Here is a 26,608-nt window from a genome sequence, read left to right on the forward strand (position 1 = left end):
ACGTAGTTGCTGCGGCGCCACGTTGTTCAGAGGAGCATTGTATAAGAAGCGGGAAAAAGTGGTATTCTTAGGTTTATTCGCAGGCAATACCAAATGGTTAGATGGGTCAAAGCGTTGATGCTATCCCAGTTCGAGTAATCGCTTCCTGACTGAATGAGTTTTGCGTGACCAAACCCACTTGATCAAAATCGGTCTGGTGCCATAACCTGAAGTGCAATGAAAACCCCTATCACCGCAGCGACCAAAGCGCATTCCCGAGACGACAGAATTGCTGCAATCTGCTAATAATGCCAACAATCAGCCAACAGTTGGAGATTAATCCGTCCGCGAGATTGCAGACCGTTGAGCTGTGCAATTTTTACGCTTTAAACGGAGCCGATGATGGATCGCAACAGTAACTGGTATCTCTTCTGCCCGGACCGTTCACGGAGTTCCGCTGGTTATCATGGTCGGTATCATGGCCAAGCAACCAATAGAGATGCCACCTGGCCGAGCAATTCCAGAGACTCAAGGCACTGTGCTAAGTCACCATGACGTCAGACAGGTGACGTCCTCGCACCACGCCCGGGTGGCGTCGGAGTGGGGAGGGGGCACTCCCACCGGGCGCCGCATCGACGACAGGCTGCGCCGGTCGATACGGCGGCGGCGGCAGCGGCGGCTGACGTTACACAGCCGGCTGGCTGGGTGCGTTTATTACAAGTCAGAGCCGAAGGGAAGTACCGAGTACAGACGCTTGACGACGGAGCGAACCGATACCACCACGAGCGGCACGGGCTCTTGGGCGGAGCACGAACCGATGAAGCCCGACGTGCGCCTCACCCGCACCCTGAACAAAGCCGAGCGTAAAGGGCTCGCGATCTTAAAAGAAATAAAGCAAATGTAAAACTATAAAAGAGAGCAGCCTGGGCCGCGGCACCTAAAAGCTTTACATACTGCAGTCGAGATCGCAGTTGGTGCCCAACAGAACGTGTAGGAATGTCAATTAGCTACCACATACGACACGGCGCGTCAAACTCCGTTAAAGCCTCACTAATCTCGTCAGTCTTCCACCTAACGTCAATAGAGGCCGGTAAAAGGGTCACGTCGACATGACACAATATGGCACGCTCTGGCGCAAGGTGATTAGTCAAGACGAAACTGCCAGACGTCCGTAATGAATGCAACATACACACTAGCAGCTGCCAGCTGCAGTAGCAACACTACATGAAAAGCTTATGCACAAATAGACCTAATAGCCGTACACATGGTTGGTTGGCTAGCTAGCACGTGACCAGTAGCTCTCTGCTGCTCTACTGACGCATCGGTGGCCACTACACAGCGAGGGCTCAAGTTCGACATCGAACGCCGAACGGAATCGGCGGACACCGACGCGACGAGCACTACGCGGTGCCAGCCCTGGCGCGCCCACACGTGGTAAGCCGCGGTTGCGCCGCCCAGCAGCGCCGACCGGGGGCCGCGGGCCGGCGCGGCGCCGTCTACTTGCTCTCGAAGTACCGGTAGGTGGGGTTTTCGTAGCCGTTGACCTGCATCTGGGCCAGGTGGCGCTCCTCGGGCGTCACCGCCTGGTCCACTTCTGTGAAGCCCTGCCGGTGGGGCGCGCGCTGGCGGCGGCGCAGCGCCACGGCGCCGGCCACCAGCGCCACGGTCAGCGCCAGGCTGGCCAGCGCCACCGTCACGTACATGCTGCGGCCGCTGCCGGCCGCCGGCACCGCACCCAGCACGCGGTACGTCGCCTCGCCGTGCACGTGCTCGTGCGCCTGCACGTGGGCCACGACCGGTTCCAGGCGCCGCTCGGCCAGCGCCTGCGGGCGCCGCTCCACTTCCACGTCGATGTCAATCCGATTGGCGTTGTCGGATGTCCAGGAGGCGTCCGCGGCGCTGGTGGCGGCCGGCGCACTGGGCGTCTCCTCGTCGGCGTCGGTGGCATGATACACCAGCTCAGCCGGAGTGGACTGCTGTCCGCGCAGTTCCATAGACAGTCGCGTTATGTCTGGCAGGATGGCAGCCTTGATGTCCGGGTAGCGGTCCAGCATTTGCACGCTCTCATTTACCATGCGCTGGATGTCGTGCAAGTGCTCCACTGTGGCAGCCTGCTGGGCCTGTGCGCTGCTGGGGTTGGTCAAGACCAGGTGGTTGTAATGGGAAATGGTGTGATGCCTGTCTTTGTACAAGGCTCTGACCAGGTGGCTCAAACATCTCCTCACTGAGCCTGATGATGGTGGCTGCTCATTCAAGGATTTGACAAAACACTTCATGCCATCTTTCTTGCGTTCATTGATGTGAGCGATGATCCTCTGCTGGTGAAGGTCGATCAGCTGGTGCTTCTCCGCAGATCCTTGATCTTTCAGAGCATTCATCATCCTATTGAACCGTTCTGTCATTTTGAGCTTGAACTTATCAGCTTTTTGGGGATTTTTGTCTTTAATTTTTTGGTACCTCTCCTCCAACTCAGTCCACTCCTTCATGATCTTGGTGATCTTCCTGCGGTGTGCTGTCTCAAGTCTCCTTTCAGCAGCTTTGAAAGCATCATGCTCAATGCGAGGATCAAACTTGGTGAAGTAGGGGTCCCGTGTACTTTCTTCATCACCTGAGTCAGGCTCTGACGTGATCTCTTCTGTGTACATCTCTGAGGCTGGGGCCTGTGCTGCAGACTTTTTTCCAAAGTGAGAACTTGCCTTCTTTTTGCCTCCTGGACAGCAGACAAACTCCACCCCATTGTAGACTCCAGTACCACATGGCTGATGGGTCAGGACACTATCCAGTATCATACCATAGTCTTTGCAAGACTGATTTGAGACCCTGCTCCAGCCATTGAAGTCCAAGCACAGTGATTCATTCAGAATCCGATCAAATCTGCAGGAGTCAGGCACAGACAAAGAATCAGATCTGACATCATCAGCCAGACACCTGTAGGGTTTTACCCACAGTGTCTCCTTGCACTTTTTGTGGCCAACTTTGCACCAGTTTTCAATCAAGTGAGAGTGCGTAGACTCAACAGCGCTGACAAAGTCGAAATCGGGGTAAACCAGTCCACAGTACTCCAAGATGTCACTTTTCCTTTTCAGGCATCCCTTATTGTGTTCCAAGTCCGTGATCCAGTGCCCAGTATCGTCCATATATTGATTGTGGTACCGTGCGCCGCCTTTGTCACAGATCATGGCCACCTGCTTTTCTGACCGCGCCCGAGACGCATCGACGTTTGCGCTAACTGCCTCGACATAACCGTCAATGCAACTGACATGTAAATAACACAGTGCAGCCAGTAATAAGCTGCTTTTCCACTCCATTCTTGCCCAATAGGTGACGTAGAGCCGCCGCCCAAACCACCCCACTCGAGACTCCAACGACCACGAACAAGGTTCTATTATGGCAATAGTAGCTGGAGTCATACGCGATTTACTCACAATTTGACCAAGGCCAAACAGTGACGTCACTAGAACATTCTTCAATGGTCACCAACTTCTCATCACCGGAGCTCCGCCGTAGATTATATTCATAAGCATGGAACGGAGCTCTAGATAATTTCGTGGCGTCTTTCTATGCGATTCTGCAGGCTTAAAGTTTAATTCCGCACATCGAGGCAGGTATACGGTCGTCACGAAACTCAACTCACCCAAAAACACGAAACAGCCGCATAGCGCAAGACTCGGACACAGGCGGTGGTGAGCATAGATTATAAATGGTGGTGAGAGATACCTTTACGGTGGGCGATATGTTAACTGTCAGACTATGAATATATCCTGTAGCTTAAAAGTATCAGTTATAACGACTGACATAAAAACGACCTAACTATATCGGTTATGTCGAAATAAACCAAACTTTCAACTCAAAGTCCAGAAAACTTAAAATGTATCGATTCCAACCCGACTTCTCCACAAAGTTGGTTGAATTCAGAGTTGATTTCGAGCTTCACCCGGACGTAAGTACGACTATGCACATAAAATTGTGCAGAATCACCAAAATACGCATAGCCAGCCTGTTCATGTTGTGTCTGGAGTTCCCGATTGAAACACATACCAATGACGTCAAAGCAACGAAGAGTCAACAAAATGCCTCCAAACGCGAAAAGCCGAAGAGACATCAGCTGGCAACTGCAAATATTGGTCAACAAGGTTCGGGATTGCCTGACTCATGAGAATCGCTGTCGTTAAACAGGCACGAAGAACATGATAGTGACGTACATGGAGAACTTAATATAGACGCTAGCATGAAAACTTTTCTTTTCAAGTGCCACCTTAGATGAAATCATTGGAGTGAAGAGACGTACACACACTGTCGTTGAATTCACAAGTCCTATGACGTGTGCCGAGGCCTGTTGTTTTCCTATGAACAGCACGGCTTTCTTCTGAAATCGCGATTTCGTGCAAGTGGACGCATGGAAAGTCAGGCAGGTGGTTATATAATCCCATTGACCACATATAACCCCATTTACCGCATAGAAGAATTGTGTGGTCATCTGCGTAGAAGAGGTGCGTAGGAATCGTCCCAATCTATCTCTGAGTAAAGCGTTGGGGTGGGCAGTAGGCAGTGATTTCAGTATTTAGTCGCGTACAGTATCCGGCCTTTCACCAAAATAATGATGGAATGTCCACTGTCCAGGAATAGATTTGGCTGGACACACACCCTTAAGGTAGCAATGTATGCCATGACCATTGACTCAATTTACCATATCAAGGCTGTAAGTATACATGGAACCTAAATCTAGTATTGCCAAGTTCAGGGGGAATATTGGCAGAAACATCTATGCAAGAGTAGATTGCTTCTCTCACATGATTTTTGTTTCAATTTTCCACTCCTGAGTGATACTTCTTATGTGATGAACCTGTAGTGCTGTATGGAGGCTACTTAAATAGGAACAATTGCATTTCAGATAATCAAGGACCTAAATTGTTTATGCTTCATTATGCCAGATTTAAGCCCTTTACTCCTTGTCATTTCTACTTTTGGCTGAAATGGCATCCATGCCATGGTGGCATAGATTACATCTTGGACTGCTACATTATTTTGTACCTGTCTTAAAACCTGTGGCATATGTATGTCAGGTATGTTGCCTGCAACTGTAATTCAGCTAGTTTATTCACAGTTTCCAATGCCTTGTAAAACAAAACAGTGTTGTGCAGAATGACAGGGCATGGCTGTTTGCAGTCAAATGCACAGGGAGTAAAATGTAGGAGGAATGCATTTAGTCTGATGCTCATTTTACCACATCCTTTCCAGATCTGATCAGAACATAGCACAATGATGGCACAAGCACTTCACACTCTCATAGGCCATTACTGCAAGAGTGCCTTGATCATTTTGCCTTGCTCCCAAAATGTCAGGAATCATATCACCATCAATAAAGGTTTGTTTCTAGTGTGTTGATTTGCTGATGTTTTTGTAAGGTTATCTGTGCCATTTTTGGGTCCAACATTGTAGGCATCATTTTTCAATCATGCAGGATTATTTTTCATGTGCATGGGGTCTATGTAACATGAAGGTCTAAATCTTGTTTTAATCCAATGTTAACTTGTACCTGTACAATTGCATTGTGTAAGTGATATGATTAGTCATCTTTGGCCACCTAAAACATATACATGGCATGTGTTTGTGTGCTAGATGTGTTTGTTAAGCCCTCTTCTGCAAAGGCACCCCCAAAAATAAATCATCATAATTGCAGTAGGTTTTCACCTATTGTCTAAGTCCTAGCTTGTTTCAATTTTCTGACACATTTTCCCATCAGATTTATATGTAATGACTGTTCCAGGTCTGCGCCTCCTCGCCTGCGGGCGACATCTGCCAGCACGATTGGTAACAGGAACTTCACCTGCTCTCGCGCGGCCTGGTGTTGCTTCGCCGGCCGGCGCTCGCGCGGTGTCCGGCGCTCCGTGGCCGCCGACCTCGGCAGCCCTGCACACATCGGTGCCGCGGCCCGACCTTGACCCGCCGACCCCCAGCCAGCGCCAGCGGCTCAAGCTCGCCGTCAGAGACTACGGAGGCACCGTGATCGTGTTCCATGTCACGATCTCATTGGCCTCGCTTGGCTTTTTCTATCTCGCTGTGAAGAGGTGAGTGGTGGCCCGTCCCCATGGGGCCAGATCGCAGCACTGAAATGACCACTAATTTACCAGAACATACCAGCTTGGCTACATCAGAGCTATGGACCGGCGAATTATGACAGGGGATGTAGGCTTACTCCCCTCACCTTGGTCTCCAGCCCCTCCCCCTCCTCCCCGTCCGCCCCGGGCTACACTAACTTTGAGAAGAAAGTGGACCAGATACAGGTAAGTTCATTTTTTGACATATTTTCGGGATAGCTTTTGCATTTTTACTGTTCAGTTCCCCCCCCCCCCCACACACATACACACACGTATTGTGCGCCTGGTTACACAATGCCAGTGGTACCAGTTTTAAGGTCACTATGCATTAACCTGAGGCCGCGAGGATGTGGACAGCTTACGCAAAATGAATAAGTATTTCAAAGACGTATAAAATGGGAAGGCAGAAGGCCATCCAGATTTGTGCGTGATTGCGCTCCGACGGAACCTGTGCTGGATCAGACTCACATCGTGTTGGGTTGTTTCTGACTTTCGTGGAACAACAGCGCAAGTCGTTTGATCTCCCGAGACTAACCGGCCTTAGTCGGGGGGCCGGTTCTGACGCAGGATAACGTTCGCTGTCGACTCGCCCGAGAACTCCCGCCAAAAACAAAAAGAGGCTAGAAGTGCAGACGGTTGGGGGTATCGGTGGTACGTCCCTCCCATCTACGCCCGTCGCACACGGGGCCAGCGGCGGACACCAGCCACTGCAGTGTGTGTGTGCCGTCACTGACCACGGTACCACCAATTCACGGCCAGGTGCAGCTCATCCACCATGCCGTCCTCATGCATCGGATCCTTCGGCGTCGTGTGATGGTGAGAAGATGACGTCACGTTGTGGAATTCCGTTAGTGACGGCTACGGATGGTGTTTGGTGCTCCGTGCCATTTGTTTGCTCTGCCAGTCAAGTGGGGCAGGGACGACCACACGTCTGACGCGAGTTCTGAGCTGTCGGAGGCAGATTCGGCGTGATTGCGCTCCAACGGAGTCTACACTGGATCAGACTGACATCGCGTTGGGTTGGCTCTGACTGGCGTCATACAACACGGTGCAAGCTTGAGCCCATGCCCGCTCCGGCGCCAAGGGAGAATTACTGAGTTAAGGACTCAATTCCGATAAAGTCGAATATGTTGGCAACAGGGCAGAATATGGACCGTTGTATGGCTGTGGAGCGTCTGTATTGGGCCACATTGATGATGAAGAAGTCACACAAAATCTGCGGGAATAGTAAAAGTTGTTTTTACAGGTGATTTAGGCCGACTTATTGATTGAAACCGCTGATATTGACAGCTGCTAACCCAGGGAACTTGTTGTGGAACCTGTTTTGTTTCTGTCACTCAACAGAAGTTCGCTGGTTTTCGGGAAAAGCTTCTGTTATTCGCTGGAAACGATCACGCTGATCCCTGCGGAAAACGCAAGTATGTTTGATGGTCGACGTGGGCCTCTGAAGAAGGACCCCTGAAACGCACAGATGTATTCAGTCGCTACGGACCTCGCGCTCATCAGCTGACTGCCGGCGAGCGGCCCAACGCGTCCTTGGCGAGTAACCTTGGAGCTGGTGACCGCACGGTGGAGCAGTGTGCGTCCTCCCCAGCGTCCCAGGTGCTCAGGGAGAGCATGGCCTTTGCATGGAAGCTGGTGGAGCTGTGCAGTAGTCCATCAGCGGTGCGCTGTGGCAGAAGTGGTCCCAGTCTCGGCGGGGCCCCGGCTGCGCTGGGCTGGTGGGTCCTGCTCAGACGGACGCGGTCCATCTCCAGCTGGTGACCGTGCAGAACAGACTGAACACCGCCTCAGTCTGTGTGAGACGGCGGCGATGATGCGATCTGTATTGGGTGCATACCAGACGCGTCGGTAGGTGGATAGGAAGCGTCAGGTTCGAATCCTCCGTATTCTTCAGACGCCATTTGCGGAGGAAATCTCGGGACTCCGACCTGCGGAGGGGGGGGGGGGGGCCCCGGGGCTCTTGTCGGCTCGGGCTCAGGCCTGCGGGGAACTCCGGCTGGCTGGGCTCTGCTCGTTTCGTGCTTCGGTTGGCTCGGGCTCCGGTCGGGTCGGGCTCCCGACGGCTCGGTCTCTGGCCGGCTCGGGCTTCGGCCGGCTCGGGCTCCGGTCGGTCCAGTGCTGTCGGCACGCCGGCTGGCGGCTAAAGTCATGGCCTCGTCACATACATTTCATAGTGACACCTCGCTGATTAGATAAAGGGCGTTGCTAACGACAACGCTGCCTTTGCGATTAGCTCTCATCGGTCCACAGGGAAGTCTGCTTAATACGCAGTGTCAGTCGGAGGCACAGATGCGCGAGGTCCTGCGCAAAAACGTCTGGGCGCCGGCAGCACTGGATGACCCGTCCGTGTGATCTGAAATAATGGCCATTGCATGGTCCGGAGGTTGTTGTGATCAAAACAACTCACAGCTGCTGCCGCTGTTTTGCACGTTTTTGATGCTTATGACTCAAAGGCGATGACGCATTTGCGACCTGCGTAGTATATGACTTATGATCCAATATTTTAAAACGTGGCTGATGTGCCTTTGTTTCGGGTGGCCGATCTCGTATAAAAGCCGCCCCGCCACAGGCACCATCATAGTCTGCGGCGAAGAGAAGTAAGGAGCCTGGGCACAGACTAAGTAGTCGAGATGTACTGCGGTAGGTTGTTGTCGGCGGTGGCGACAGTCTGCCTGGTGAAGTCATGTGTCGCTGGACCAGCAGCCAGTCAGCTGCGGCGGCCGTTCGCCGCCTCGCCCGTCGAGTACCAGGCCACGAAGACACCATCTGACGATAGCTTGGCCGGTGAATGGAGCCAGTCCAAGGCGTCGATGGACCTCGATTTCTACACGGACCAGCAGCTGACATCCGACAGGGAGGAGTTTCAAGACGCGGCCGGCGGCGAGCTCGCTGGCGACAGCGTGAAGGAGCAGGGCTGGAGGATGCCGCCGCCGGGGAACCTGACCGTCATTGGCGGCGCGGCGGAGCAGGGCGCCGGCGCCCGAGACGACTCGGTCACCGCTCTCGACAGGCATCGCGGTCGAAGGCTGATCAGGTGCGGCCGTTTCATCCTCCGCCCGGGGCGATACGTCATCCAGTCCCCGAACCACCCGTCCAACTACCCCAACCGCTTCTACTGTCGTTACTACCTGCGCGCCACCCGCGGAAGACGTATGACAATGTTTTGTCCACGGTTTCTGCTGGAGTCGAGCTCCTACTGCCGGTATGACTACTTCTTCCTGGCTGGAGCTGGCCGCTACTGCGGAAGACGCCGGCCGGCGGCCGTCTTCAACGCCCGCTCTGTTTACATCGCGTTTAGAACGGACTCCAGTATCACGCGCAGTGGCTACCGCTGCCTGATCTGGGCCTGAACGAGGGATGGACGGTCGGCCGCTGGTGCCGGCGAGTCGCGGCAGTGATGCGGCCGGCAGGGTCGGCCGCCCCGTCCCCCGAGCTGCTGGCACACGCGGACCCCCGACACCGGATGGCTGGCGCAGCTTCCGGCTCCGCCCTGCTCAGCGTGCCAGCGCGGCTAGCTCCCGCTGCACCCGGCGAGCAGCACCACCTGGCTGGTGTCGAGGTGTTCTGGGAGCGGCACCATCCGGAGAACCACTGCTACAAACACCGACCCGCCCGAATCGGCAGTTTACAGGAGAGCCAACACCTAAATGAAGACACGGCGATTAGGAGTCTGGGCGCTGTCGATTATTCTGGGCCGCCTATGATTTGGGTTTATTTTGTGTGTTTTTGTTCGGGAATTGTGTGATTATTGGGCCTTCTTGAGTAGGGCAGGCCAAACATCAGAACTTGATGTTATATTTGGATGACCGAAACTAGGTTTGGGGACATTTATCTGGATGGAGGCATTAAAATATCGGAAGCCGATATTGTATTTGGCCGATAGAAATACACGAAGCTTTGGGACATTTGACTGGATGGAGGTGTCAAGCTCGCCATCAGACATGTGAACTGCGCGCTTCAATCCTGTCTGCCCGTCGACTGCGTTATATCGGGCCTGACTAAACTAGCAGCGGTTTCAGTTTAGTTCCGCCTGCCCTCACTGTAATTTCGTATTTTTAGGCGAGCGTCCATATCACACTGATTTCTGGCCTGCAGTTTCGGCATGGTCCTTATCGATATCTTGAAAATCTGCGGCGTTTGTTGACCGACGTTCCACCACACCAGCTGCAGCAGGCAAGTCTTTGTCCGAGGTGCGCTGTAATCACTGAGGTTGCGATAATTGAAGTCGACATGCACGGGTTGTTGTAGGTGCACAGGCTCTGTAGTAAGAAGTTCCAACGTGCATCCACCCAGTGTGGCCTATTAGAAAACTCGGACTAGGACAAGTGCATCCTGCTGAAGCAGAGCGATCCAAGACACTTCCCAAAGCGCCGGAGCTGGCATCTTTCCGGGGAACTCTCTTTACGAGAAGGTAAAAACGTTGCTGAGATAAGGCAGCTGTTAGGGGTACGAGTTCTGCTTTTGGGATCGCAACATTTCTAGACCTTAAAAGAGGTTTCTAACACTTTGGTGTCGTGGGACGTTCGGAGGAAGCCTAATCATGTAATCAATTATGCTCCATCGTGAGTGGCTGCAAACCCCAAGCGAACCGTGGCGCGTGCAAACGGCTTAGGATGAATGTATACGTATATAGCCGTGCCGCTATAAATAATCACCGGTGAAATGCTCGGGCCTATTTTGACTTTTCCCCACGTGACCACTCCGTTATACGGTCAACAGTAATGCTCTGCACAGTCGTACGTATTCCCATTTCGGCTGGGCTATATCGATCACGTTTCGCATTAAAGCCGTTTTTTAAATTGTCTGCTTTTGTGTAGGTTAGAACTATCGTCTGCCGGTACCAGCCAGAAACGCTCTGCCCACTGAAAGGGCATGTCTCATATTTGAAGATATGGAAGCAAGCATCAGGCATGACGAGACAAGCTCATTTTTTAACTATGTGTATGCTTTTTAAGTGAAAAAAGACTATTCTAGACAGCACAATTCCTTATTCAGTAAATAGGCTCCTCAATGTGTCATGGTTTGATTACGTCATCATACCTGGCACAACATTTATTGAGAGCCAACTAGCGGCCGTGTATCTGGAAATCGTGTCCGCAAACACCAGAAATGAACGCATCGACAGTTATGTTTTTTCTTGGCCTCGATCGCTTCATGGCGTACGGAATGGCAGGATATGGATGGCGTTATTATGACGTCATGAATGCCAAGGTGATAAATACTCTTTTAGAAATGCTCTCCCCATTTTCGCGGCGTGCTGCTCGGAAACTAGGGGGCCTTAGGTCTTAAGAAGCGTTGTGAACAGCACCGAGGGGTCTTCAAAATGGCCATTTCATTTCAAAACCCCGTATAAATGTGGAGCATTCCCTATAGAGATATTGTTTCACATTTGAAGATGTCGAAGCAAGCATGACACATGATGAAGAAGCTCACCTTTAACTGATGGAATATTTTTAGGTGGGGAAGACTGCTATACACAAAGCAATTCTTCTGTTTAATAGGTATGCTGCTCGATACGTCATAAGTTGGTTACGTCATCGTACCTTTCACAACATTGGTTCAGAGCCAACTGACGGCCGTCTTACCTGGAAACCGCGCTCACGAACGCCAGATGTAATTCCCTCGGCCATTACATTTTTATTTCCTTTGACCGCCGCATGGTTTTTGAAATGGTAGAGTTTGAATGACGTTATTATGACGCCATGAATGTCAAGGTGACCTTGAAACATTCTGCCCGAAAAAGTCTTCCCATGTTACACATTACATTATAGCGTGGTGTCATGCTACCTGGGACATTTCGATCCTATAAACATCAAAGATGTCATTTTGTCCGGTCAGTTATGTAGTGTGCGGCCGCAGATCGCACGTTTATGCAGCTTTCAGCAATAATAAGCGCTATTATGGAAAAGTTTGCACGTGTAGGTTGTCAGGCATTTGCTACAAATCGACTGATCTGTTTTCCCCGCAGCGTTGCATTATCACCACGACTTTGCATCTTCATCACGTCAAAATGGCCTGAATCTTTTGAGATTATTTTGATATTTGAATGTGCAATCAGGTTTAAGAAATGGTCCTGAAAGGAAAAGATTGGTCCATTCAGACCATTTTAGGACAGTATCCTCCTCGGACTTTCATGACGTCAAAAATAAGGAATCTTGAGGTTCTTGTGATAAAGGAGTTACAAAGTGGCGTCGAAAACTGCCTCTTGCAGCAAGTGCTTACATGAAGTCTCTCCGTAAATGGCGGTCTAGTTTTGGCATTTGTTAAACTTTCATGTCTAACCCGAGGTTAATGTAAGTCAGGATCCTAATTTCTATCAGGTAATTACCGGAGAAACCTTCTCAAACGTGTATTGCAATATTTAATTGCATCATCAGCTGGGGAGCTGTCCTCGGAATTGCCTTCGCTGACATCCATGACTTTATTTTGTCCCGCTACAGGTCAGTGACCTTTAGCGTATCTCTTTTGTCATACCAAATGATCGGACACGAATAGTCCACAGTTGTACGGTGTTGGGCGTGGCTACGGCGCTCTGTTCTGAGGTTATTCGGTAAAAACGTTAGGGGCTGGGGCCAAATTGTTCCCCGTCCCACGCTCGAGCTCGTTTAACATGGACAAGGTGATTTTCTAGTTGCAAAATAGTTGAAGGACACGTGTCGAAGATGGATTCAGACCTCGCCGAGTCAGTGTTGCAGTGGCACGATATTATCCAATTCTTAAGTAGAAGAAAACGGACAGTCGTTCCGTCGAAGGTGTGGATCGATGTGTGCAGTGCAGCACGTGCACGTGCACGTGCTGTCGTGCGTAAACCATAAGCTGTCCGGTTTTTTTTTGGGGGGGGGGGGCTTGAGGATTCCTGTCAGATCTCAACAAACATAGCTGACGGTGACAGGAGGCCAATGCACAGTGTGCACCCCGTGCATTGAATACAGATGAGTGTGGGCTAATCTGCCGGTCACAGCTCACTAACGGGTCAGCCATCGAGCGGAGAAGCAACCAATGTCGTTGTGTTTGAGATCCAGCTCGAATGTAATGCTGTGGTGTATACCGAGAGAGGTCATTAAGGCAACAGGGACGCTTAAGTCATTGCGGTCAATAGGCGTCCAATTTTTTGCGTGTTTGTCGCAAATTTTTGGTCGCAAGGGTCACAACCGTAAATCATTGCAAATCCATATTTGTCGATTGAATTTGTTGAGCCTGGCTGTAATTATAAACAAGCATTTTTCAAGCGGTAAGTCGTTATGATTTCGCGTGCGAATACTACATCTATGGACCTGCGCATGTCAAGGCTCGAAGGAAATGTATTTTCCGGAGCAGGGATCTAGCACAATGGTATCATCTGCTTAATGTGTCTAGGCCCATGGGCTCAGTGTCTGGCATGTACACGATGGCAACCAGTGACTCTCGCATATGTTGTCTTTTCGCTCGTCCCGTGCTGCGTAAGGCGTGCGGGTTACGTTTGTCTGCTTGTCTCGACACCAAATCTCGTCATTTTCCGTAGCCTGTTCCCCGACCCTAGTTTATCGCCATGTTCACCAGATGCTTGGAGCCTGCTGTAGTTTCTATCTTTGGTCACTATTGGTCCGGAATATTCTGCTTTCCTCCTGACGGCAGCCCCCAGTGTCGTGTCACTGTTTCGGGAGCCTGTCGCTCGTGACCACAGCCCCTCTCTGTGCCCACCGTCGATCGGAGTCAGTTTCCCCTGACTGCAGCTGCGTTCTGCGACCGCCAGCGGTGTGGAGCCGGTGTCTCCGTCTCCGCCTGCCTTCGCCAGCCAGTGGCCCGGAGCGTGTCCCTGCAGCCTCCACCCCTGCGTGCCGGAGCGTGTTGCCCGTACTGACGGCGGTGCGCCGCTCTGCCCGGCAGCGGTCTGGACGTGGTCGGCCTGCTGCGCTGGGTCGGCCTCGGCGACAGTCTGGCGCAGAGCAAGCTGGTGACGGGCGGCAGCACGTTCGTGCTCGCCTACGCCGTGCACAAGGTGTTCGCGCCGGCCCGGATCGCCACCACGCTCGCCTGCACGCCCTTCATCGTGCGCTCGCTGCGCCGCCGCGGCCTGCTGAAGACGCCGCCGCCGCGGAGCGACTAGCCCGACGGTCGGCACAGCGGGCGGGCGCCAGCCTCGGGGTGCGCCCGGCCCGCTCGCCACCGCCGTGTGGGGGCCTGAACTCACGACACCGGGCGCGGGATCTCTTCGCGGCGATCACGCCAGTGGACGTGCACCACTGACGTGAGGCCCGTGTGTTGTTGCCCGGGGCATCGTAAGGTCACACCACCGACTGCGCAATATTCGTGGCGCCGCGCCGCTGTGACCCCTTTTTACTTTGTACGCGGCGATCCAGAGAACTGACCACCGAATGACAATAGTTTTTGGCCCGGGCGGTTTGGTCATTTGATGGCACTAGGGCTTCGTCCAAGGAAGGAATTATTTTTGCTGTCCCAGTGCTGTTGTGAGATCGGTGGTGTACACCAGTGGGAAACATGTGTCCTTGTCAGAACTGAAATCCTTGAGGCAGCTGGGCCATTGTAGACTAACTTTGTGATGCCTCGGATCGTACGTGGCCTTAACATGGGCACGCTCCGAGTATGGGGTGCAAAATCCGGTGGGCATTTGGTCAGACGAATCTGCCTTAAATGGGGCTATGTTTTTGAGCCTTTTTGATAACGATGCACGCTACTGTAGCCGTATTTCAGGGTACTGCTTTGGCCACCCGTCACTTGTCAAGGATTAGTTAGTAGGTTGTGGTGGTTTATTAGATGGTTGATTGGCTGTGTCTTTATTACGTATAAAAGAGCCATTGTGAAGGGTTTTGGTGGTAAGGTGTAGGTAATGGCCGGTGCCTGAAAGGGTATGCTTGCTTTTGCCTTGATTTTGTAATAATGAGGATATGTTACTCGTCTGAACTTTCAATATATTACGTCCGCATTCTACAACGGTTCGTGATTTCGAAAGACATATTGTGCCTCACCTTCAGTCTACGCCAGGAGTTCTGTTGGAATATTTAGCCCACGAGTGGATGCGTACCTAGACGCCTACCTTCTAATTTATGAGATGTTCATGAGAACATGTATACTGTTCATAACGCTCTGCATGCGCATAGTTTGCATCTCCCACGTTGACCACCATGACAAAGATACTGGATTGAATGCGGAGTTTCACAATTGGTTCGCGGTGAGGGACAGCAAGACCAGGTGATCGCTCGTGCACCGGCGCCGCAGCGGGCAAGCATGAGAGAGAAGGGTTTGACTGGTTCACACGTTTACTACCTAGCCAATATGGTAGTCCTGTCACATCGTCGCGCGGTAGCTAGAAAACTGAAAAGGGCTCGACCTTTCACAATTGCATTGCACTTGTGATCCAAATCATTTCTGGCATCACAAATGACGGATGCAGCCAAATGGAACCAAGTGCAGATACGCAGTACGAGGCAGTTATAAACTGAGAGCGCGATGTTGGGCTCGCCTGATGTGTTTCCCTGCACGCGACGGCGCGCTTCATGTGCATCCTGGGGACCCAGTCCGTTCCTGGGGCGAGTCACGTGGTCGACCCGCCGCGGGCTGTAGCTGTACATCAGGGTAGCGTCAAGTGCGTTATGACGTCATATGGAGCTTGTTTTTAGCTTAAATTATGATATTTGCATGTGTTTTCGGGGGTGCGGGCAGTGCAGCAGCTAACGGGTCCGCGTCAGCCACTGCGCGTCTGGAAAACCAGAGACTCGGGGTTCGATTCCCCGCGATGCCCGCCCTTCCTGGCAGGGCGAGAGGCAGGTGACGCCATATAGCCGCAGCAGCTGAGTGCGTCGTTAGCCCCAATGACAGAAACACACCTATGTGTTTTCACACAAAATGACAACAGCACCGCGCTTTTATATTCGTTCGCATCTTGAACACATGTGAGCATTCACCTTGGCGAAATTCTCGCTTTGATCGCCACTAAATCGCGCCTAACTCTATGCACACGTCCACCACCTACCATGCACTTAACACGACAATACTTTGACGGTGTCAAAGTTGGACTAACTTCCTCGTTGAGGTATATTTGCATGTTGCACGATAAGGCCTCGACGCAGCACCAACGCTCGCTCGTCCATTACCACTGAGAGACAGCTTCAACTATAACGACGCTGTGATCACGTCAACGTCAGCACTGGTCGGCATGGCAGCAAATCAACCCTACTAGGGCTACACGATTCCCGGCTGGATGGGCTACCAGCTTCTAACAATTCACACTGCACCGCGCGCAGTAGTGCCCTGCACTGTGGGAATATACACAAGTGGCTTGATACAAACCGCCTTAAAGGATGGTTTCATGTGCAACACACGGTCTGTCTACACTAGCTATGCATGTTTCAGGCCACTGGTCCTCGCTGTGCAGTGTCTACAGGCATTCCGCCACCCATAGCCCGGGACTGATGATCAGTTGTACACCGTTCAAGTGACTCAACATTGTAAGCCACGAGGCCGCCGGAAGGTCGTCATCGACGATATGCTCGACATGGGTTGTGCGGCTCTAAGCGCTCATCACTAGCTGATGGTGGCGAACCCGGAGAGGCTGCCCCGCGCGCTGGCCGTCAGTCAGCGGCGGCCGCCTCAGTGATCAGCGCCACCATCGGACGGTGGCGAGAAGCCGTACTTGTTCTTCTGCTGCCACCGCCAGGCGGAGGCGCACATGTCGTCGAGCGACAGCTGTGCGCGCCAGCCGAGCTCGCGCTCGGCGAGCGAGCAGTCGGCGTACAGAGAGGCCACATCGCCTGGTCGTCGAGCCACCACCTGCGGAGCGGCGCGGCGCGGCGCGTCAGCCCTCGGTCCCGGGCGGGCAGCGGACATGGTCGCAGCGCGACACGGCAACGAGCGGACGCGCCGTCCACGATCAGAGACCCTGGCACAGCTCGGGCTATCTCGAGGCAGGCTGGTCACAAAAAGAGAAGCTTTCCAATCGATACGTTACTACCTGAATGTAAACATGCATGAGCTGAGTCGCGAGAGACGGGATAAAATTGATACGGAACGGTTCGCCGTCTGCTGTGTTCACAACCAGGCGTCGCTTATCGAAACCGAAACCGAACAGCCAATCCTGTTAAACATTGAGGAAGAATGTGTCGTTGGGTCACCGAAACGCCTGTGACTATGGGCTGCCAGTACAACTGCAGACTGTTGGGTTTGGTTGAATTTCACTGGTAATCCACCCTCTTATCCCGGCAGACCGTTGCCCAAAACCGCATGATGGCTATCATTTAAAATCGCGATAGCAATCTTCATTAGTGCTCCATACCTTCAGAACTGGGAGGATTGTAAACTGTCGACAAATGGCTTCAATCTAAAAATGAATTTCCTATATTGGCTCGCAATCAAGCAAAGCGGCTTTGTTATTTCGAAAAGCACGGACTTGTGCAAGGATAACACGCACATGAAACGCGCATCACGGCACCTGGCATGTATCTTACCTGGTATTTTATCTTCTGTCGCGAGGCTCTTTGGAAAGCGTCTATCACCTGCAGAACAGAGTAGCCGCTGCCCGTGCCAAGGTTGTAGATGTGGCAGCCCGGTATGGACACCTTGGGCAGCGCTGCCAGGTGGCCACGGGCCAGGTCCACCACGTGCAGATAGTCACGCACGCCTGCCGAGCATATTTCCGGATCAAGGTCAGGCAGTTACGTGACCGGAACACATCTATGCCGGTGGTCTGGAAATGAGTTTGGAACTGGTGTATTGGGCAGTCGATGTGCTGTACCGATTGTCATTTGACGTGTCTGATAAAGCAGGGGAGCTACGTAGCTCGGCTCGTTGTACGCCCTTTTTGCATGGTTCTCAAAGACATCAGCATACGTCATTGCCCCCTCCCCCACCATGTAGATACAGAACACCGCTGCAGGTTTGTGCCCCAACGCTGCGCCCTGGAGCGACCCTGGGGTGACCTCACACGCCGCTGCGTTTGCGGCCATCACCGGCCCGGTTCCACCACTTTAATGCTACAGCAAAAACTACCGACAGGAGTGCTACGACATTAATTCTGTTGCCAATGCAAATACACATTAGTGCTACGCGACAAAACTGTTACTGCAAAAGTTTACACTCGTCATTACTTCTACTGCAAAACACATGCAGTCATTACTTCTATGCGACTTTACTTTTGATGCAAAAACCTATACGTGACATTAGTGCTACACGACACAACTTATGCTTTAAAAACTTATACCAGGCATTGCGTCTACTGCAAAAGCTTATACAGCCTTTGCGTATATACGGCATTAATTTTACTTCAAAGATTTATGCTGTAAAAGTAATGCCTGATAAAGTTTTTGCAGCATAAGTTTGTCGTATAGCACTCACGTAGTGTATGTGTTTTGGCAGCTGAAGTAATGTCGTGTAAAACTGATATCGTAGCACACCTGTAGGCAAGAGCTGCTGTAGTACTGATGTACATGAGTAGTACTGTAGTACTGTAGTACTTGAGTAGTGATGTCATGACACCCACCGGCACCTCAGACGACCCCAGGCCCCTGTGTGTGCGGCCGACGCCTGCCTACCTGTGCCGTCTGGCGTGTCGTAGTCGCCGCCAAACACCTGCAGCTGCGGCCGGCGGCCCACGGCCACCTGAGACACGTACGGCATCAGGTTGTTGGGCGGCCCGCTCGGGTCCTCGCCGATGTCCCCCGACTCGTGGGCGCCCACCGGGTTGAAGTAGCGCAGCAGCGTGACGCTCCAGTCCTGCGGCAGCGCGGCACGCCCGATAGACGGCGGAGCGGGCCAGGTCGGCGGGTCGACCGTGCTTGTGACAAGGCTCCCAACGGCTGCCCGAGGTCTCCACGCACCCCAACCCCACACAGACCAGTTGGCGACGTGGACCCGGCCACCGTGGCAGCAGATTCGCCCACCTTTTCGGCAGCGCACAGGTCCTTGAGTATCTCCTCCACGAAGTACTTGGTGCGGCCGTACGGGTTCGTGATGGCCACGCCGGTGGGGTGTTTCTCGTCGACCGGGAGGTACTTGGGACAGCCGTACACAGTGGCAGACGACGAGAATATCAGCGACTTGACGCCCTTCTCCCTCATCACCTGCCGGCGGCCACGAGCAGGTCAGGTCACTGGACTACAGGTCACGGGGTCACTGCTCAGCGCCACCATGTATCATGTTGAAAAGCGCGGGGCTCAGGACGTCTCAAAATGTAACATTATATCTTATCTAATAACATCTAATGACAATTAAGCTAGTCACGTACAGCTCAATAAATTCGACATCAGTGCAATGTGAACGTGTTACGTATTGATGTAAGCGTCACATCCTACGGTGTGGAAATAGTCAACAAGCCAAGAATGCTAAAAAGTGGCAAAATAAAACACTAATGAGCTCATGTCTCTATCAAAGTTACCAAGTATTTGCATGCTCAAGACGTTTCGCTCACCTCGAGCAGCGTGGTAGTGCCGTTTATGTTGTTCTTGTAGTATTCTAGAGGTTTCTCTACTGACTCGCCCACGGCCTTCAGAGCGGCGAAGTGAATGACTGTGTGGATGGTGTACTGAAACAGGCGGTCACGATAGAGATAGGAGGACGTGCCCCAAACGTTTTGGGTATATTTAACATTAACCCCATAGCGATGCATGGATATATCGATTTCCAAATCGGCATTGGTCGCGTCAGTTTCTGGTGCTTTTCCACTCCCACTGCTGCCCCGAATACGTTCGGATCATGTGGGCACGCCTGTTTGCTGTGCGTTTTCAAGGTTGGGTTACTCGAGCGGCACTGCGACACCACAAAGCACTTGTCCATTACCGGCAAATAAAATTGCCGGGCTAATTACTTTTAACAAACCTTGCTTTTGTTTTCTTTGGCTCGGATTAAGGCCCTCTTGACCAGCAATTGTCGTTCTGGGGCTATAGGATTGAGTAGGACGGTAGGTGGTGGGACAATACCATGACCTTCGTGGCCCACTGCTAACCCTAACTACTAACCCCGCGCAGGGACCGTCCTCTGGGGTTTGTGCGGGCGCTCGGGCGGGGCTCCCGCCAGGGCGTCACTTAAGCCGGCTCGTGGCTGACGGCCGCAGTATGTCCTGCAGCCCTGGAGAGACCTGGGGCATCTTATCTGGGCGTTATGAGGATTAAGAATGAAGTGGCGACTGAAGAGAGAAGGGACCTGAAGATGTTTCCCGGAACTTAAAACGTTAATTAAGGAGCGTTGCCATCATATTTTAACCTGGCAAGACATCCTTGAAGCATTTGCATGTCCCGGGTGTTTTGTTATAATCATAATGTGGGTGCTGAGGCGCCCCTTTCACCACTGATTGTCATCTCCGGTATATCCATGCTGGGCACCCTGTCTCACCAGCTTGAAGACCCTGGTGAGAGCTGATCGGTCCAGGAGGTTTGCCTCGTGAAACTCGACCTTCTTGCCAGTTAACTTCTCCACCCGTTCCAGGCTGGCCGGCTTGGAGCCACCTGGCGGATGGTGAAGAGTTTATGCCGGGAGTATTTTGAACCCAGTCACTCATTCCATTCAGTCCAGTGTACGACACTCTCCCTTCTGCATACGCAGACAGTACATTTACGACCTGTACACAGTCGTCCTTTCTAGAAAGAAACGATCCTATCAAATGTAGTAGATACATAAACTATATATCATGGTATAACGGCACCCAATAGTGCTCTGACAATGCACATGGTCAAAAAAATAAACATGACTGCAATGCAATGAGTTTGCCGTTCATTTTTACAACACTTACACACCATTGCAACCCAACAATTATTTCACTCGCAACAGGACTCGGAGCTACATTCCACTGTTGGTCTCAAAATAAAACGTAAAATGACTGACAACACTTTCCAGTACAGTGCATTGCAGTAAAGAACAAATCTAGAAAAGGAGCATACCTTTGGCAGCGTTAACGAGATTGTCGATCACCACGACGCTCCAATTGGCGTTGAGAAGCTCGAGCACTGTGTGTGACCCGACGAAGCCAGCACCGCCGGTCACCAGAATCACTTCCGACGACATGTTCACGATGTTCTGGCGGGCAGGTTGGGACAGGGCGTGTCAGATTCTGGTGGGCGGGGTGAGGGAGTGTCCAGAAGGTTCTAACGCGAATCAGTGGGCCCGCCAGTCCAGCCCGCGCCAGCCAGCTGAACATGACCGCTCCCTGCGGCGAATGCGCTGACACTTAACAATTTGAAAGGGTAGGACGGGTGTAAATTCAGGTTTGTTGTGCTGCAAAGAGACCAAATGGTGTTGCGAAATAAGCAGGACATGCGCCACTTTCCTCTGCCGCTAACCCACTGACCATAATTATTACGACCGCTAATCGTTCAAATCATGGAATGTCAATGAAATCCTTACAGTCGTGAAACCGACAGTTGTCTGACTAAACCTTGGGTGTATCCCCGTGTACGCTTCAAGTGTATCCCCGTGTACAAGATGCGCACCAGAAACGTGCCTTTCTTCGAACGCGTTCTCCCCGGCGGGGCGTCGGCAAGTGCGGCTGTCAGGGGCGCGACGCGACCGCGCGGGGCAGCAGCTGTGAGCGTCGCCCCTGGATGTCGCCGGCTCGGCAGCCCCCGCTAAAGGAATCCACAAGTGTCACGGCAAGTGTGCATTTACGACATTCCGACTCAGCGAGTCCGCAGCAGGGCGTTCGTGCTTTGAAAAGGAGGAATCACAGTGCCTTGTCAGCGATGATGTCAATGTCGATGTCATGCTGAGGCGGCAGTATAGCTCGTCATGCATGGCGAAAACCCGAAACGATTGGAACTCGAAGTCTGTCAGCCCACTCAGGTGTGTGTGGCATTGGGCTTTACGACACGCTCTGTCGCTGAAGCTATGTGGCGTCGCTTGCCTCTCAACCTGGCAGGGAGGGTGGGCACCGCGGGGAATCAAAACCCGTACCTATCCACTCATCAAAGGGTGCGTCAGTTGCTTTTACTTTCAAGTGTAATCTAGCCTCGAAGATTGTAAATTCAGCACGATCTAAGTACTGTGCAAGGAGGATTGTGTTTTATTGCTTTGTTCAGTCGAGAACATAATCCCACCTGAAACACCAATGGCCAATGCGATACACCTAAGACAATAAACTGTGCAAGCTTATGCATAGCGTTACTCACAGCCCCGGCGGCAGCTGGACAGTGCAGGTCAACTGCGTCTGTCTTCCTTCTCAGACGGCCGAGCGCGCGCCTCACACTACGACTGGGGGCGTCCAGCGTGAGCACGGCGAGTGACCGGTTTCAGGTGGGTTCAAGCGTTTCAGCTATCGGGCGCGACACTATCTCGAGGACCTGGGCCGCTCTCCGGCCATGCAGTGCCCGTCGCCTCCCAATCTGCCCGCCGTGTGCTACTTGTCAAGTGTTGACCGATCAGACGGCTTGATCGGAGCTGACCGGCCGGCCGGCCGTCGCCCTGCCGGTCGGCTGGTGGCGCACGGCGCTCACGTGCGCGGTGCGGCGGCGCCGACGGTACCGGCGGGTCCTCTCCTCACGCCGCGAACCGGCCTTGAATCTGGCGTGAGCAGATCGCCACTGCCATGCATGTTTTCTACTAATATACACATGGTGTCATGGTGTCCATCGATTTCAGGATTAGATAGTCGCTGCCCGTTGAGTGCGAAGGGCACGTAATGGCATATTCGCGCAGTTGCGACACCCTGCCGCTGTCACCCTTTTAGATACGCCACCAAGTGGTGTGTCTAATGTCCATACGCGGACAAACACAGATCAAGGTGTTGGTGGTCATTTTCGGTCGATAATAATGTCTTTGTCGTGTCGTCATCACCATGAGGACACTTGGTAACGAATTACTGAACTTCGTTCAGCTCACCACGCCAGCATATCGACGGCCTGTTTCAAGAATAAGACACCTTCGGCCGCATCTCGAACGCGCAGTTGCTCGCCTCCAAACGACATCTCCTGAGCTGGGCGCCAGTGCGGAGCGTGCAGGGTCGCCTGGCCGGCGAGCGGCGCAGCTTACCTGCGCAGTGGGGCCGTCCATCGCTGGCCTCGAGGCTCGGCTCGGCTGGGCGGCAGGCCGCCGGTGCCCACCCGTCCTGACGACGTGGCTCCCAGTCAGCTGCTGATCGACGTCGGTCGGCCACCGGAGCCGGCGACCCGACCCCGGCGCCCGTCCGCCCCGGCCCCGCCCCGTCCCGACCACCGGCGCCGCGCGCGCCGCCCCCTCCCCGGCCGCGCCGGCGCCGGCGTCGGCGCAGGCGCCGCCCATGAAGATCGATGCGGACGCGACGACGGCGAAAATAGACGGACCTTGGGGCTGGGCGGCGAACATCTGAGGTGGCCGGGTGTCCCGTCGGTGACCCGGCCCTTCACGGTCGGGCCGAATTCACCGCAGCTGTGCTCGCGCGATGCCGCCGAGTAAACGGAATGGAACGGCGCCCGCCTTGTTTGGCCGGATGCGCCGGCTATCTATAGGCGGTGTTTGAGGAGGCTCCGATTGTGTGGTGGCGTGTTGTCGCTGTCTGTGGAAGAGTGCAGGGTCACTGTTCAATGCTGAGGGCGCGGACTCGTCTTTCCCAGCCTGAGCCGCGCCGCCGGGTTTAATACTGCACCGCAGTGCAGCAGCAGTTCTCGTACGGCGCCTTGTGTCAGACTTTCATTTCATTTATTTTTGGATGCTTCTGACTGCAGGGCAGTTAAGACTTGATATCTCCATGTCTATAACTGATATTACTTATGTACAGGCAGCCGCACAATATCTGGCGCTGAGATCCTCAAAGCCTTTTCCACTGCTGCACAGGGTATGGTGCGAGTGAATCCGGGGAGATTACGGTGCGTGAAGGCGTTCGGCAGCGTTCATTACATGACAAAAGTGGTTCTCCTAGCAGTTATCGGAGTGAACTGGAAGACTTGCTGAAAAGGAACAAAGAAAAGGCGTTTGGAGATATACCGAATGTCATGCGTTGCGATGATAACTAATGGGAGAACTAGTCAAATCCGAACTAAAGGATTGCAACGCGGATAATTCACCGAAGTCACAGACAGTTTTACACTTTCACACGCTACATTGAAGCGAATAAAGTTGGTAGCTACCAAACTATCGCATTTTCACAATTGCACAGGGTTGACGAGAATTTTTGGAGTTACTGCAACACATAAGCAAGGATAAATCAGCTTTGTCCAATTTCTGTGTTTCATAGCTCCCACTGTTCTGATCACACCGACTTGATATGCATCCAAATAAAAGCTATGAATGCATCGTAAGCAATGCATGTACACAAGATGAAAATACAACAGCTACTGATAAAAATTCAAAGTGATGAAAGTAAGGCATAATTTGTGTATTTCTTGCATCGAATGGCGAGTATGTCCATGACATGGCTATCCACATCACTTCTCAGGCTTTCTATGGTATGATATCAGCTCTTAAAGGCTGTTCACAGACCGATGTCTGCTTCACTGTTTGGGAAAACCAGAAGTACCTAGGCCAAAGGTGTAGGCCCCACAGGGGCCGCTGTGCTCCGGTTGAACCCTAGTCACATTTGGATCTATCTGACTATTTTTGTGTTTGAACGCTAAAGACACAAAACAAAACTGGACCTCAGTAATATTTTGGGAGTGGGCGCTAGCCCAATAAACCTTTCTGTGACCTCTAAAAAAGGCTTTATACACTAAGTGCATGGTAAGACGTGCGGAGAAAAGTTAATCATGCAATCAATTGTGCTCCATCGTGAATGGATGCAAACCTCAAGCCAGCTATTAGCCATGCGAGCCGTTCAGAATGAATTCGTACAAATGTAGGCGTGCTGCTAATCACAAGTGAGGTGTTTTGGCCCTTGATTTGCTTTGCCCCACCTGCCCATTTCTCTAAATGACCCAACAGTAGTGTTCTGTGTGACGACACCTCTTCGCATTTCGACTGGGTTACATTAATCGCGTTTCGCAATGAAGCGATCTTTCCATCCGATTCCACTTCACCTTTAATTCGGCACAAACTATGGCTTTACCCGGATGAAGACTTGTTCTTCTGGCTGTTGTAGAGATCAGCTCACAAACAGGATGATAAGACAAATGATCCAGAAATGTTGCGATTCCAAAAGCAGAGAAAACGTATCCCTAACAGCTACCTTATCTCAGCTACGTATTTAGCTTCTCTGAAAATGGGCTCCTCCGAAGGACGCAAGCTTCGGCGCTTTGAGGAATGTTTTGGGTCGCTTACTTCAGCGGGATGTTCTTGTTCTAGCACGAGTTCTCTGATAGGCCACACTGGGCGGATGCAAGTTGGAACTTCTTATTACAGAGCCTGTGCACCTACAATAACCCGCGCATGTCGATTTCAATTATCGCAACCTCGGTGATTACAGGACACTTCGGACAAAGACTTGCCTGCTGCAGCTGGTGTGGTGGAGCGTCGACCAACAAACGCCGCAGATTTTCAGGATATCGATAAAGACCATGCCGAAACTGTAGGCCAGAAATCAGTGTGATATGGGCGCTCGCCTAAAAATACGAAAGTACAACGTGGGCGGGCGGAACTAAACTGAAACCACCGCTGGTGTAGACAGGCTCGATGTAACGCAGTCGACGGGCAGACGGGTTTGAAGCGCGCGGCTCCCACGTTTGTGTGTGATGGCTTGGAAACACCTCCATCCAAAGATCACAAAGCTTCGTGTATTTCGATCAGCCAAACAAGACATCACCATATGACGTTTTTAATACCTCCATCCAGATAAAGTTCCCCAAACCCACTTCCGGTCAGTCAAATATGGCAGCAATTTCTCATGCTTTGCCTAACCTTGTCAAGAGAGCCCAACAATCACACAGTTATTGGACCCTCTTGATGACACAAAACAAACCCAAACCATAGGCGGCCCAGCATAATCGACAGCGCTTAAACTCCTCATCGCCGAGTCTTCATTTAGGTGTTGGCTCTTCTGTAAACTGCCGATTCGGGCGGGTCGGTGTTTTCAGCAGTGGTTCTCCGGATGGTGCCGCTCCCAGAACACCCCAACACCAGCCGGGTGGCGCTGCTCGCCGGGTGCAACGGCGGCGGGCCGCGCTGAGCCGGACGCTGCGCCAGCCAGCCGGTGTCGGGGGTCTGCGTATGCCAGCAGCTCGGGGGACGGGGCGGCCGACCCTGCCGGCCGCACCACTGCCGCGACTCGCCGGCACCAGCGGCCGACAGTCCAGCCCTCATTCAGGCCCAGATGAAGCAGCGGTAGCCGCTGCGCGTGATACTGTAGTCCGTTCTGAACGCGATGTAGAGAGAGCGGGCGTTGAAGACGGCGGGGCGGCGTCTTCCGCAGTGGCGGCCAGCTCCAGCCACGTAGAAGTAGTCATACCGGCAGTTGGAGCTCGACTCCAGTCGGAACCGGGGACAAACCATTCGCATGCGCCTGCCGCGGGTGGCGCGCAGGTAGTAACGACAGTAGAAGCGGTTGGGGTAGTTGGACGGGTGGTTCGGGGACTGGATGACGTATTGCCCCGGACGGAGGATGAAGCGGCCGCACCTGATCAGCCTTCGACCGCGATGCCTGTCCAGACCGGTGACCGAGTCGTCTCGGGCGCCGGCGCCCTGCTCCGCCGCGCCGCCAATGACGG

The 26,608-nt window shown here is 52.7% G+C and overlaps 3 protein-coding genes across 7 annotated transcripts; 1 reads left to right on the forward strand and 2 right to left on the reverse strand.

Annotated features, from left to right (window-relative positions):
• Window positions 1-676: 676 nt before the first annotated feature.
• On the reverse strand, window positions 677-3,343 carry LOC119099068 (amyloid-beta-like protein). Its single transcript, XM_037222121.1, has one exon. It carries the CDS (start codon window positions 3,285-3,287, stop codon window positions 1,476-1,478), a length of 1,812 nt encoding a protein of 603 aa, XP_037078016.1. The 5' UTR covers window positions 3,288-3,343; the 3' UTR covers window positions 677-1,475.
• A 772-nt stretch (window positions 3,344-4,115) lies between these two features.
• Window positions 4,116-14,168, forward strand: LOC119099360 (protein FAM210B, mitochondrial). 4 transcript variants are annotated; one of them, XM_037222491.1, is made up of 4 exons: window positions 4,116-4,469; window positions 5,218-5,344; window positions 5,747-6,047; window positions 13,947-14,168. In XM_037222491.1, exons 2-4 carry the CDS (start codon window positions 5,239-5,241, stop codon window positions 14,164-14,166), a joined length of 627 nt encoding a protein of 208 aa, XP_037078386.1. In that variant the 5' UTR covers window positions 4,116-4,469; window positions 5,218-5,238; the 3' UTR covers window positions 14,167-14,168. The 4 variants fall into 4 exon arrangements, with proteins under 4 accessions (XP_037078386.1, XP_037078390.1, XP_037078388.1 ...); XM_037222495.1 differs by having other exon boundaries at window positions 4,116-4,391; XM_037222493.1 differs by having other exon boundaries at window positions 4,116-4,387.
• A 1,760-nt stretch (window positions 14,169-15,928) lies between these two features.
• On the reverse strand, window positions 15,929-23,179 carry LOC119099361 (UDP-glucose 4-epimerase). Of its 2 annotated transcripts, none has more exons than XM_037222496.1 (8): window positions 23,028-23,179; window positions 20,945-21,080; window positions 20,400-20,512; window positions 19,480-19,593; window positions 18,953-19,132; window positions 18,605-18,785; window positions 17,522-17,694; window positions 15,929-16,847 (listed from the first exon to the last, which is right to left on the reverse strand). In XM_037222496.1, the coding sequence occupies exons 1-8, from the start codon at window positions 23,046-23,048 to the stop codon at window positions 16,668-16,670; spliced, it is 1,098 nt and encodes a 365-aa protein (XP_037078391.1). In that variant the 5' UTR covers window positions 23,049-23,179; the 3' UTR covers window positions 15,929-16,667. The 2 variants fall into 2 exon arrangements, with proteins under 2 accessions (XP_037078391.1, XP_037078392.1); XM_037222497.1 differs by lacking the exon at window positions 23,028-23,179 and adding an exon at window positions 22,169-22,265.
• Between the last annotated feature and the right edge of the window lie 3,429 nt (window positions 23,180-26,608).

This window comes from Pollicipes pollicipes, unplaced genomic scaffold (genome assembly GCF_011947565.3).
Source record: "Pollicipes pollicipes isolate AB1234 unplaced genomic scaffold, Ppol_2.1 Scaffold_4740;HRSCAF=5597_pilon_pilon_pilon, whole genome shotgun sequence".
NCBI classification, from domain to species: Eukaryota; Metazoa; Arthropoda; class Thecostraca; order Pollicipedomorpha; family Pollicipedidae; genus Pollicipes; species Pollicipes pollicipes.